We start from the raw sequence: 14,744 nt of genomic DNA on the forward strand, positions 1-14,744 counted from the left end.
GAATGCTGGAATCACGTTTTCTAAAAGTTCACTGAAATCTATTTGTTAACATTTAATGAATGAATGAAAAGTAATTAAATAAGGTTTAAAGGTGTTTTGTTTTGAAAGCTACCGGAAGTTTATTGTTTTTGATGACGCGATATCTCAGTAACTGATTCCGGTGCTTTGTTTGTACTTTGGGGAAATTAATTGTGCAAAATTACAATTTTGATGCTTTGAATCAGGCAGGGACAAAAGTCACACCACCCTAAGCCAATGGAAGATAGTTGCTCCGCGATGCGGCCGCTGCGCAGCTCGTCTCATTCATTCTGGCTAACGCTAGCTTTGTAGCGGCGGTCCACACTAACCTGACCAGGGTTTGCGTTTCTAGCCTTCGTTAGGTACTTTTAGCCGCTGGACCTGACTTGTATTGTTAAGATCCAGCGTGACTTCAGTTTTGTGTTTCCCGTCAGCTATTTAATCAGTCTCCTTTGGATTAGGTGAGCAACATTCATTGTTATTCCCAAAAATGGATTTTGAACATAAAGCGAAAGCAGTGGCCGACTGCTTGATGAGCTACAGGAAGGATGAGTCTGGATGGAAAGTCTGCAAGAAATCGGTAAATGTTTCTTACATCCTCATATGAGCTCAACACTATTTCCCTACATTTTCCAGATACATGCTGTTCTCTGGTCTAGTGGGTTAACTGACGTGGCCCGCGTCGGTAGTTCAAAGTTCACAAACGTTAGTTTGGGATTTCAAACTTGAAAGCTTAGCTATAACATTTTGCATCCCATTCATTCACCACAGAGAAGTAAAACGTGTGTTTTACTACTGACTAGAATACATATTGGTGGTTTGTCAGTACCGGAGTCCGGACTTTCCGTACTCGTACAGATCAGCTGTTCACACAGGTAGGTTTATAGTATGGAAGCGTTCCTACTGCAGCTCTCCTCTGGATACATCTGTACTGAGTCCCAACCCTCTGAACCCTTTGCACAGTACTCTGTGAATTTTATTTCTTATATCGATTCTCCTTCAGCCTCATTTATCTGAATTGCCTCGCTGTTCTCAGAGACGCAATTTAGTTTGCATTGAATTTTTGAGTCTGTAATCCACATTCTCCCGTCACAATGCTGGTTTTCACTGAAGTGAACTACCTGCATCTCTGTACAGAAGTTACAGTGCATTGTTAGATCATCCTGCAATTGCGACATGACAGTAATTTGCCTCACATAGTAAATCTGTCCCATATCTATAAAATGAGATCAATCTTATTTTCTCATATTTTTCTTTTGTCATTTAGTGGAACTTCTTTCCTCCTCCCTGTTAAGAGTTTCTGTAACTGCAGTAAAATCCCCTCCATCCATCACTGATCCCAGCTGACTTATACTGAAGTAAAAAATAAATCCTAAGACTAAAACTACATTAAAGTGCGTTACCAATGAACACTGATTATACAGAACGTTAAGCACATTTTTATCAGTGAATGTAAATCATAATCTTCAGCTGATGGAGAAACAACTCAACAAGCAGTTTTTATTCCACCAACGTGATGTTCAGAGTTCAGCTGTGACTTTAACAAACTGTTGTTAAAAACTCTAAATATATCAAGAATTTATGCTATGACTTCCGTGATCTGAGCAATTGTTTATTATGTCTGGTGCAATGAATTATGGGACACTGTTCTCTCCCACCTTTTCATAAAGGATGGCCCAGTGTACCCTCTGCTAATGGAAGCATTGAAACTCCTTTCTTTATTATTTGGAGAATTGGAACAGCTCTTGTTAAGGCTGCCACACAGATACTTCCAGGTCACATCTCTCAGTTAGGAGCCTGCCGAATCAAAATGAATTCTGTTTTCTGGCAGGCGGTGACATTCTACTTTATTTAACAAAAATTCAAAAGAAAAAAACAGGAATACAGAGGAAGTCCAGATGTCATGGTTTCCTAGTAGCAGGCGATTCATGCACATCCATTTAAGGTTTTGTAAGTGAGTTGTTACTTCTATTTTTAGACATTTGTATAAAAGTTAAAAATTGAGGTTAAATGATCACAATTCAGGTTTGGATTTACACATCTGTCAAATTGCTTTGTATTTGTATGTGGATTGGAATTTGTGAGTCCTCAAACGTTAGACAGAAATCACTGTACACTGTACAGTACATGACTATAGGTCAGGAGCAGGTCATCTGTTAATCGAAAGCTTGGCAGTTCGATACCTGGCTGCTCCAAGGTGCATGCCAAATATCCTTGGACAAGATACTAACCCCAAATTCTCTGATGCACATCGATGTGTGAATGTGCATCATCGATGTGCGTGAATGTTAGATAGAAAGTTGTTAAATATAGAAAAAAGAGAAATTTATCATGTGTAAATCTTACTTTACGCCTGTAGATCATGTATGCATTTGTAACACTGAGGTAAATCTCTCTGCTAGGAGAGACCTGGCAGATTGCTAGCAGCCTCTTGTGGGTAAGTCTACTGGTAGAAATTCATCATCATCTGCAGGGTTTATTTAAGCTGATGCTAGCTGAAAGCAGAAAACGTTTAACTTAGTGATGAATTCAGATGACAAACTTCATCATTAGTTATTAAGCTGATATCTGTGTTAGCCTGCTGTTATCCAAGAAGAGTAGGATCAACATCAAAGTGTTCCACACTACCTGGTTTATCCATATTCAAATATACAGATTCGTTAGCATATACCTAGTTCAGAGGATGAGCCACAGGGATATTCAACCGTAGTGTCCCCCATCTGCAGCTACGCGCTGACTGAAGAACATTAACCTTTAGAGGTTAATGTGTGGGGTTTGTAACTTGTAAATCTATGTTTTCTAATAGAGGGTTGATGAACTGGTCTGTTTATTTAGAAAAAGAAACGGGAACAGAGTGGAAGCCCAGATGTCACAGTTTTCCTATGGGACTTGAACATAACATACATTTGTGGATCTCATGTATTTTAGACACATGTATGCACAAGAAGCTTTTAAAAAGAAAAATGATTCGATTTGTGCAACTCCAATTAAAAAAGTTGCACGCAGATGATCGCTGTTTAATTTAAATGTGTGCATCAAGTTTGGATGGACACATTTGTAAAATTGTTTTTTTTTGTATGTGAATTGAAGCACACATTTGTGTGTACCCAAAGGTCACACACAAATCACTGTGCACACTTGTAAATCTTACACACTTGTGTGTCATATACATGTGTAACTCTTTTCATGCAAATTTCTCTGCATAGGTTTTCAACAGACCTGACACGGTCCAGTATAACCAAATGCTGTTCACAGTTATTGTTCCGTTTTCTTTGGCAGAACGATGTCATTGTGTCGTGGCGACCCTCGTCTGAGTTCCCGGGGAATCTGTGAGGAATCTGTCCTTTTTTCACTTCTTTTGCACTATTGGTTTCCTGAAGTATTAAGCACACATCAAATATACAGATTAGTGCTTTTCTGGAGAAAACATTGCTGTGCAGGTGCAAGAATAAAAACAGGCATAAGGATAATAGTGACTTCTTAAACATGTCAAACCAGAAATGCCTCAGAAAAACGTTTGTGCTTGTTGGGGTTCCTGGAATATTGGTTTTTTGCACTTCTTTTCATCAGTAATTGTAATCATACATTTATCTGTGGAGGATTTTATTCAACTTCTAGTTTAACTCAGAAAAAAAAATAGACTAGTGTGTGTTCTTGACTTTAAAGTGCAGGTATCAAAGGGAATCTACCAGTTCATGGTGGAAATTCCCTTTTCAGTGCAGCTGGCCAAACGATAAGGAACCCACTTACTGGTTAAGAGACACAGACAGTGGACAGCATATACTCAGTTTCTTAAGATAAAACTAACTCATTGTTACTGCCAGGGGCAGCACAAAAGTGACCCTCTGGGACTGATTTTTAGTTTTAGTGTTCTTATTTTCCACCAAGTTATCAGTTATGTTACTAGTTAGCTAACAGAAACCAGTGCAAGTCTGTTGACTGCAACCAGCCAACAAACCCAATGATGTCACATTCTGTTCTGCCACAAGATGGCGTTAAGTGATTCAAGTTTTTAAAGCACGTTTATTTCTTAAGTCCAGCTACATAGACAGTTTTACATCTGTGTCTGTTTTTGAGGGCAGAGCTAGGACCTGGCGTGCACATATGTGGACATCACAGTTTGGGTTGTCTAGACCAAAATACAAAGTTTTGCTCTGGGGCCTGATATCCACGTACGAGGACATAAAACTACCACTGTTCTTTTGAAATTTAAAGCGAATGTCCTCATATGTGGATCTCATCTTTCTCAGAAACAAATATTAAAAAAAGCCAAAACATCTAATTCTTTGTTTTTACATTCATCAGGTCCCAAAGAGAAATGAAAAACGAAATGAAAGAGTTTGGGTCTTAGGAGCTTAAATATGTGTAGAATATAAATTATTTCATTACACTGGCCTCATAATGAAAGCTTGTAAAGTTACAGCAGATCATTATTACTTATCCTAATGTCTGATGACGATGTGAACCTAAAAATTGGCATATAGCTGAACTGCATTGCATAAATCAGAGTGTATTATTATGCAGAGTTCTTTTATTCGTGTAGCACAAGTGTACAACAACAGTTGTTTCAATGTTCTTTACAACATAAAGTAAAGACCCTACAAAATGATCCAATAATCCTCTTTAAGCCAGAAACTGGTTACAGATGGGAGGAAAAACTGCACTGAGGGTAAAAATGGGCTGCTCTCTAATTAGATTTTTTTTTTTTTAAATTGATCATTTCATAGCTCCTATTTAAAGGAATCAGTTTGGAGCCATTGCAGTTTTCAGAAAAGCTAGTGAGTCCACTTTACATACTTAAATGCAGAGCTTTAATAATGCTCAGTGCATCACCTGCATGCGAATGTTTTTGCAAGTGGCATTTCTAACAGAATGTTTTGCTTCTGTTATCTGTGTGCGTAGGTCAAATTGTTTTCTTATACAACAGTGTGGTAGTCCTGCCTTCATAATCTTCTCTCCTGACTATGTGCCATTATCTGATTACACTGGCAGTTATAAGGGTGACGGGATTGTCAACGGCACTCCTGAAAAAGTGTGGGAATGTCTTAAACCGGTGCCCAATGGACTCAGAGTCAAATGGGACAACAATGTCAAAAGGTTTGAGGTTCTGGAACAAATTACAGAGGTGTGTTATTTTTTGTCTCCTTTCTGTTCAAACAATGTTTTGTGATTATTTTCATTATTATTATTTATTTAACCATAGAGTTTTCATGCACACTGGGGGAAATACTTATTTGATCCCAAGCTGAAGTTTGCACAAAAACAAATGTTTTTTGTTTTTTTTCAATTTACAGTAGTTTTCTTTAATAACAAGAGACTGAATATCAACCAAAAATCCAGAAAAACACATCACATAAAGGTTATAAATTGATTTGCATGCCTTTGAATTTCACTGAGATAAGTATTTGATCCCATACAAATCAATCAGAATTCAGTCTCCCACAGATTAGTCATTCAACAACATACTACTGATCTCAACGTGTTGATGAAATGAGATCGATGAAAATGACACCTGTTGGTGCAAATACTTGGAAATGGAAGAAATATAAAATGACAACAAGTCTCTCTTAGTCGGGAGTCCATGCAAGATCTTGCCTCATGGGTAAATCATGAGAAAGGTGCTGGACCAGTTCACAGCTACATGGGAGAAACTTGTTAATGATTAAGACAGATTAGGGGACCATTACATCAAGAACAGCATTGTTCGCATTATGCTTTGGGACTGTTTTTCTGCTAAGGGTACAGGACAGTTTGACTGTATTGAGGGGCCAATGGGCAGGTCTGTGTACCATAAAATGAGTCATCCAGAATGACGGTGATCCAAAACATACTGCAATGGCAATAAAGGAGCGACTTAAGACAAAACGCACTTGGTCATAGATTGGCTCAGCCAGTCTCCAGACCCGTTTTCATATAGAAAGTCTGGAACGAGTTGAAACTTCAAATTTAGAGAGTTTCTAGAGGAGTGGGCCAAAGCCCGTCCTGAGATGCATGCAAACCTGGCAACCAGGAAGAGTTTCACTACAAAGTCATGTTTGCTTGGATCGAATACTTTTTCCCTCAATAACAAGCAGATCAGTTTCCAACTTTTATGTAATGTGTTGTTTCTCTGCATTTCTGAGTAACTATTCTGTCTCTCTCTTCATTAAAATGAAACCACCACAAAAATTAGGAACTGTTCATTTCTTTGTGAATAAACTTATAAATGCAGTTGGATCAAATCATTTTTTGCCCCACTGTAGTTTTCCCCTCACATTCTTTAAAGTTCCATCAAGTCATTCAATTTTTAATTTTATTTAAAGCTGCATCAGCTTTTTGTGTTTTGTTTTGTTTTTGCTTTCCTCAAAACTATTTGGAAATCTTATATTAACCAGCGTCTATTAATAAGTAGTATGAATGAAAGCACTTCTCACATCTCTTGCCATGGTTACGTGTTTGTCTGTTAATGAAAACTGATAAATTGGACCAATTAGGAAAAGTCACTTACTTTATTTTAAAATGAAATTCTTGCCTGGTGCAGTTTTAAGTGCTTATGCGCTTCACTTGTTCCACATTTGCTCATATTACAGGCGCACTCCACAATGGCTTAAATGTATTTTTCACCTCAGAGTTCTACACACAACACCCCATAATGATGAAATGTAAAAAAAAAATAAAATAAAAATGTTTGCTTGAAATTCTTGCAAGTTTATTAAAAATAGAAAAACAAAAGTAACTTAACAGTCTTTGCCGTGACAGGTACAACTGAGCTCGGGTGCATCCTGTTCCCACTGATCATTTTTTAGATCTCCACCTGTGACATGTTCAGTTAATTGGACGTGATTTGGAAAGGAACACATCTATCTAAGATCCTCTGACAGTCTATGTCAGAGCACAAACCGAGTCATAAAATCCAAGGAATTGTCTGTAGACCTTCAAGACAGGATTGTATGAAGGCACAGATCTGGAGAAGCGTACAGGAAGAAATCTGCAGCGTTGAAAGTCCCAGTGAGCACAGTGATCTTCATCATCTGTACATGGAAGAACTTTGGGACCACCAGTTATCTTCCTAGAGCAATCTGATCCTTAGTCAAGGAGGTGACAGTCCACTCACTCTCCTGCATTGCTATGTGGAGAGAGAATGAAAGCCACCTGTTTGTAAAAGGCATATGACAGCTGGAGTTTGCCAAAAGGCACCTGAAAGACTCGGATTAGAGAAACAAGATTCTCTGATACGATGAAACAAAGATTTAACTCTTTGGTCTGAATGCTAAATGTCATATCTGGAGGAAACATGGCACGCTCATCACCTGGCCAACCGTCAAGAGACAGGTGGGACTGAAAGACATTGAAGTGCTCCTGGTTTACCTCTCATTACATCTGAGAGAGGGTAAAAGTGCTGAATGTCTACAGGTGATACAGAGTTTATCTGTGTGTCAGTTTGCTATTAGAGATATAACATTTGAAAAATAATCAAATAAAACAATAAAAACTCCCTAACATGAATCATCTTTCATTTTAGTCAAAAATGACAGAATCAAACACAGAATCCAAAGGTGTATGTGATTTTACTGATAGCTAACTGCTTCTTACAGGTTGCTCTATTCAGGTCCTTGGGGCCTACTTTTCCAGACCACTGTATCCTAATCCAGTTGGTTACCAGGTGCACGGATTTAGAGGAGAGCTACTGATAACTGGTGTGACTGAGAGGAATGCTTGAGCATAGGAACACTGGCAAATGTTCAGATGGAGCAGGGTTGGCAAACAGAGGGTTGAGTAAATTTGCAATAATTTCAAGCAAACTTTTTGACTTTGTCATTATAGGATGTTGTGTGTGGAGGTTAGGGGTAAAAAATACTTAAATTCATTTTGGAATAAGGTTGAACCATGATAAACATGATAAACACTGCGAATACTTTCTGGATGAACTGATATCAAAATGTGGATCATATTTGTTCTTTGTTAAGCTTTATTGAGTACGTCCCCTTGTCGTCCACTCTTGTGCAGGACATCTCGATCTGCCGAACAGTCACGCCCTCTGCAGCTATGGGCATCATAGCACCACGAGACTTTGTAGATGTTATTTTAATTAAGCAATACGAAGATGGCAGCATTTCTTCAAATGGTGCGTAATGACTCAATGTTTGTCTCTCACTCTTCTTGTACTTCTGTCTTTTTTTACTCTCTAAGGTTGATTGTGATGCGCACTTAAGCACCGTTTTTACTTCCATGGCTCTTTGAGATGTTATGATGATTGGGATAAATCGTGGGAGAAATAATTATCTGATCGCCTGTAAACTTGCACAGAAACGAACAGCGTTGGCTGCTTCAGCACCGTGCTGACCCAATCATGTGGTTAGAGTCAGAGCCAAGTCAGGTTAGTTTGAGGCACACAGTTTACGGTGCCACTCAACATGTCCTCCACCTCTCAGTTTTTGTAAGCTGGGTTGAAGAAACGAGTGATTGATCTTGAAGGGTTTTTTGCACCATTTTAGTTACATTTTAGCAAAGAAGCTCAGAGACGTACAGATACACAGATGGAGGCCCGAGCCTCGGCCATAACAACATATCAAAGCTTATGTGGTGATACTGCCTGAGTAGCGACACTTATGGTTATACCTATATTCTTATATACCGCAGCAGCTTTCTGCAGCGTAATGGTGGGTATAAATACAAGTGTCTGTGAAATGAGGTGTCGGCAGAGGGCAACGCGACCATTACAGCGAGTATACTGTGGCCTTTAAGGTGCCCATATACCCTCTGCAGTGGTTGCTTCGCTCGCCGCCCCACAGTCATCACACAGATGCAGTCATTTATACCCGCCGATAAGGCACAAGCAGACGCTGCAGTTTTCTCCTAAATGATAGGTATCGCCACTCAGATAATATTGCATCATACTTGCTGATAAAGTCGAGAAGACGTTAAAACCAGAAGCCAGGACTTTGTCAAGTGGTTGTTTTTTGCAAAGTTCCTTCCACAAACTCAAATTTGTAAATGGTTGCAACATCTTCCTCTGTGTGTCAGTATATCTCTGAAAATGGTGGTTAAAAAAACCTGCACGATCGTACACTTCTCTTCAACGCACCAGGCTGCAAAAAAATAAATAAATAAATGGTGCACGACCGACCAACGTGCCACAAAAATGATGTCTTGCAACGCAGGATGTGATGTGAAAATCGCCATGTGACACAAGCAACACGGTGAGCATAAAACAGCCTTAGGAGGAGCAGCCAGGAGCAGTGTGTGTGCCGTTTGGGCTGCTGCAGCCGTATACAGCAGAACGCTCGTAAAGTGAGAGCAGTACGACAGCACTCTGACAGACAGCCCAAGTTCTAAAGACGACGACACTTGGTGATGTAAAGATGTATGACACAGAAGCAGAGTGGTATACGCAAAGGCAACTAACTTTATGAATCATTTTTTATTATTTTAAGCAGTGCTGTCCATGTGCAATGCACAGTTGACTTTTACCTGCGCAATGCAGCGCATGAACAGTCTGGGACACTTTCTCCCTGACAGTGATATCACAAATGTCGACTTTATTGTAAAAGACATGATAACAGTAGAGTTGAAAATACTGGCTGTAACTGGATGATTAAAGCAGCTGACCTACTCCCTGGCCATAAAGTCAATTCAGTTTTTGTCGTGAATCGCTGTGTGGCAGGCAGGAGATTGGACCAAATGCAGGACTCACGGACATCGAAGGAGAGAACTGAAGAAGGCAGCTTTATTTTGGCTGTAAAACTCTTCATACAGAAAACAACCTGAAAACAGGGAACTAGAAATACCAACGTAAATATATACACTAAGACACTGGAAACCAGAGCTAGAAACTACAAGGAGCACAGAAGGAAAAACAGCGTATTGAGGGTACGACGCGACAACGAGCAGGCGAAGACAGAGGACTAAAATGCACAACAGAGAAATCAGGGAATGGGAGACTGGAGGGAAACACAGCTGGAAATAATCAGGCAGACGAGACGGGGACAGAAGCTGAGCACAGAACAGAACTATCAAAAATAAAACAGGAAGCACATGACAGGGACAGCGATGGGGTGATATGGTACTACAAGGTCATTAAGATAAGATGGGGCCTGATTATTTAAGACCTTGTATGTGAGGAGCAGGATTTTGAATTCTGGATTTAACAGGAAGCCAAAACAGGAGAAATCTGCTCTCTCTTTCTAGTCCCTGTCAGGACTCTTGCTGCAGCATTTTGGATCAGCTGAAGGCTTTTCAGGGAGTTTTTAGGACATCCTGATAATAATGAATTACAGTCGTCCAGCCTGGAAGTAATAAATGCATGAACTAGTTTTTCAGCGTCACTCTGAGACAAGATATTTCTAACTTTAGAGATGTTGCACAAATGGAAGAAAGCAGTCTTACATATTTGTTTAATATGTGCGTTGCAGGACATGTCCTGGTCATAAACAGACATAATAAATAAATGAATAGGACATTCGTCAGAGAAATGTATAGAAGAAAATAACTGAGGTAAAATCACTATATTATCAGAAGCATTTGCCATTAATCAGCCTGTTCTGAAGACGCCATCAGTTTCAGTGATCAGTGGAGCGTTAGGAACTACAATGCAACAAACTGATGCAAAATATGCTGGTTACTGTTCATATGCGTGAGACATGCAATAGCATTTTTATTGTGATGAGGTTAAAGTGCACGTTTACATTGTTACAATCTAATATTCTCAAAAATGTTATGAATCTTTGATTTATTCTCACATGGACCGGTATAAATAGACTCATATGGTTATGTGCTTGTATCTTTTGTGTGATATCAAAAAGCTACCAATACAATTCACCCGAGCTGCGCTCCCCAGTCTGGCTACGTGAGAGGATTCAACCATCCCTGTGGTTGCATCTGTGTCCCCGTCTCAGGGTGAGTAACTAAACAATGCATTTCATTTGTGTGCGTTTGTGTGTGTGTTAAAAGTTTCTCTCTTTTTCCCCCTTGTTTTTTCCAGAGAGCCCAACAAAACCCAGGTGCTGACTTTTTTCCAAACAGACCTAGGAGGCTACCTCCCTCGCTCTGTGGTTGACTCATTCTTCCCCTCCAGCATGGCGGAGTTCTACAGCAACCTGGCCAAGTCTGTTAAATCACTCAAGGACTTTTGACACAAAGAGTTCAATTCCTGCCTGAGGGCTGCTCACGAGTAGTTCAGATGTTCATGCCATTTTTAACAGTCTAAGTCAACAGTAACGAACAAGCTCAGATTATCAGATGATCACACGAACATAGACGTATTTGTACACGTGTTAAAAGCATGAAAAACATTCCTTTTTTATGAGAATAGTGTGGCATTAGACATTTCCTCTTCTTACTTGCGTGTATAGTAAACATGCACATTGCACGGCTCTTAGTCAACGTATGCTGATATCGTTTATTGGTTTTAACTTCATACCTCACATTTACAGCTGGTAAAAGAAGTATGAAACACATCACCGATGTTTCAAGTAAATATATTTCGAAAGTTCCTATTGACCCTTAAATTTTTACTATGTGTGTAACAACCCAGTTAATCCACACATGCAAAGAAATCAAACCATAGATGTTCATAAAGTTGTTTATAATAACAAAAAGGGCCAGAGGTTAAACACGTGAAGAAAGTCATGACTGCACCTGAAATCCATCAGTAATTATAACGCAATCCTGCCACTCAGAGCAAATTAATATGAGCTTGTTCAGTCCCACCTGATGGCTTATAAAAAGTAACATTACCAAGGTGTCACACAAGAATCTCATGATGCTCTGCAGCAACTTTATTGTTGCAAAAGATACTGATGGCACTGGTTACAGAGGAGGTTTTAAAATACTGAAGGTTCCAGTGAGCACTGTTGGGACCATAATCTGACCAAAAACCAGCCACAACCAGGTGATTCCTGCAACATTTCAGACAGAGGAGTGAAAAGAATAATCAGAGGAGTTTTCCAGCAGTGAAGGACCACTTGTAGAAAGCTACAGAAACACCTGGATCAGTAGGTACTGTTATTTCAAAGAAAAAATGAATGCACTCCACCCCCATGGCCTGTGTCCATGTTCACCATGCGGAACTTCATTGCTGAATAAAAAGCATGTTGAAATACGTTTAAAGTTTGCTGAACTTTTAAACAAATGCTGGGAGAATAAAGTCTGTTCAGATGAGACCAAAACTGAACTGTTTGATGCCATAATAGAGATCATCAGAATCAGAATACTTTATTAATCCCGAAGGAAATTATGGAAAATTATCAAATTATTATCATCATCATATTATCCAAGAAACGCTATACCAACGGTGAAGTTTGGTGACAGGAACATCAAGGTGTGGGGCTGTGTTTTCAGCTTAGGGTGCTGGCATGCTTCACATAAGTAAGTGAAGGATGTGTGGGGAATGTACGGAGACATTCTTGATAAGAATCTGCTGCTTAAAGACTGTTTATGGGGAAGAGTGGGCCACAACTCCCAGCAATGCATAGTTCTTCATCTTGAAGCTGCCATCACCAACAAAGGCTTCTGGATAAATTTCAGTAACCATGTTCAATACTTACACATCATTTTTTGACATCTATGGTTTGATTTCTTTGCATGTGTGGATTGGATGGGCTGTTACTGACATCTGTTAGAATTTCATGACAGTAGCACTGTTACAAATATTTACTTAAAAAAATGAGTGACATTTTCTATACTTATTTTACCTGCTTGTTCGTGTTGTACTTGAATTCCTGTGGTTTTGTTCACCTGCAAACGATGAATATCTACCTCTTTTATCAGTTATACTAAAACGATGACGTATACATTGGAATTCGTGGGGAGCCCTTGTAAGCAAAACTTTTTTTTTCCTTCTGGCGAACCTAAAATGCCTTTAAATTGGATATTTTTAATGCTGTTCACCTGAGCAGAAGCGTCTTCCTGTGACTTTCATGGCTGTGTTTTCTGAAGCACAGTTTCCATTCTGTTTCTTGGTAAACAGTACCTGAAACAACAGTGGAACTTCGGTAGACTGGTTCAGTAATGACCAAATCAATTATATTTCATTTAGGAAAACGTAAAAAGGTTTTTCTTTTTTTTTGTTGTCAATTTTATACCAATTTATAAAACTACGACTGACAGATTTGATGTAAAAAGTTTTGAAAAATAACTATTTTAAGTGGCATGAGGTAACTGCATGTGTAAGACAGAATGATAAGAATAACTGCTGTGTAACTGGCTTAAGATATCAAACTGTTACAACCCAATTCAAAAGAAAAAGGACATTTTCGGTGACGGTGAAGTATCGGCAAGGTACGGTAAACATCACACGTGAAACAAACATAATGATGAAATGAAAGTGAGACAGAAAATAAAAATAAGTGGTATTTATAAGATGAATATAAGAGATAAAAATCACAGATGTTAATAAACGCTGTACGCGTCGTGATATTTGGACAAAGCTTTGTTCTGATTGGCTGATCCATTATGGAGGATAGCTGAATATGGGTAAGAGCTTATTTCATCTTTTTCTGTTTTAACAAGTAAGCAAACATTCAATTGAATCTGTAGAAACTACAGTAGTCTATTTGCAGTGTTTTGGGGTTTTTTACGGGGAGGGGTTACAGTTTATAAATCCTAAAGACAAACGTACGTTTCTGAATGGAAGTGCACTGATTTTAATCTTAATTTAATCTAATTTCATTTTCAAGACAGAGTGGGGGACTTTGCTAGCACTTAATAATAATGCATAATAGTGTCATACTAAGCATTATCAAGGTATTAGCAAGAGCTTAATTCACCTTTTACATTGCATTACACTGTATTATGCCATTTATAAATACAGCTATATTATTATGAATATGACCATGACTATGATTATTGCTAGCAGTGATGTAGTGTCAGTGATTGCTGTACACGGTGTCAGTATACAAAACCACATACTAGGGAGGATTAATTACATATAAAAAAATAAGTACTTGCTAATAGGCTAATGCTTAATAGTGTGACACTATAAAGTGCTACTGCAGCTTCACATTAATTTATAGTGTTTTGTTTCTTCAAATTCTATTGATGGAACACATGGATTAGGAATTTTTATTTCTTCAGCATTAAGACAATTTTTGCCAATTTGGATTTCCTTTCGAAGAACCATAACTGACAGCATAGACAAATAAAATCCCATTATGATCAATTACCTACAATTATCAACACTTTAATGAACCAAGTTCAAACCGACACGTGTATAATAGTCCCCACTGTATTCACTGATTTGAGAGGTTGTAATCACAGAGTTGTGGTTGTAATCAGTAAAAATAAATGAATATGAGTAAACTTTGAATGCAGCTCTCAGTATATTTGTGAAAACATCAATCAACACATTTGTGAATATTTTTTCTGTAACTGTATATCATAAAAAGTTATGAAAATATTTTTCAAGTGAAAATGTCAGAATACAAGAACATTTTTTTTCTACACTTTTTATTCTTCAAGCTCTCACGTTTTCCAACACATTCAGGCTCTGTGGTGCCTCGAGGCCACCCTCGTGAAATCTGCTATTGATTGTTTTGTCAAAGACATTCACACCATTGGCCTGCTGGTGTGAATGTCAGTATCCAAGACATTTTTGTGTAGGGCTCTTCCAGTGCTCATCCTGCTTCTCCTTGAATAAAGAAGCAGATGATGGTCCCGTTGATGCATTAGGACCTGTCCAGTTCTCTGGCTGTCTCCTGGAATTTCCTTCATAATCTTGAGCAAACCTTCTGGCTATGGCATGTATTGAT

The 14,744-nt window shown here is 38.7% G+C and overlaps 1 protein-coding gene across 2 annotated transcripts; it reads left to right on the forward strand.

The window, feature by feature from the left end:
• Positions 1–102: 102 nt before the first annotated feature.
• On the forward strand, positions 103–14,302 carry stard5 (StAR-related lipid transfer (START) domain containing 5). 2 transcript variants are annotated; one of them, XM_005951531.2, is made up of 6 exons: positions 103–598; positions 3,298–3,347; positions 5,011–5,143; positions 8,005–8,122; positions 10,800–10,893; positions 10,979–14,302. In XM_005951531.2, the coding sequence occupies exons 1-6, from the start codon at positions 509–511 to the stop codon at positions 11,127–11,129; spliced, it is 636 nt and encodes a 211-aa protein (XP_005951593.1). In that variant the 5' UTR covers positions 103–508; the 3' UTR covers positions 11,130–14,302. The 2 variants fall into 2 exon arrangements, with proteins under 2 accessions (XP_005951593.1, XP_042072356.1); XM_042216422.1 differs by having other exon boundaries at positions 501–598; positions 3,298–5,143.
• The last annotated feature ends 442 nt before the right edge of the window (positions 14,303–14,744 follow it).

Source organism: Haplochromis burtoni, unplaced genomic scaffold, assembly GCF_018398535.1.
Source record: "Haplochromis burtoni strain Fernald_Lab_line unplaced genomic scaffold, NCSU_Asbu1 Contig_1047, whole genome shotgun sequence".
NCBI classification, from domain to species: domain Eukaryota; kingdom Metazoa; phylum Chordata; class Actinopteri; order Cichliformes; family Cichlidae; genus Haplochromis; species Haplochromis burtoni.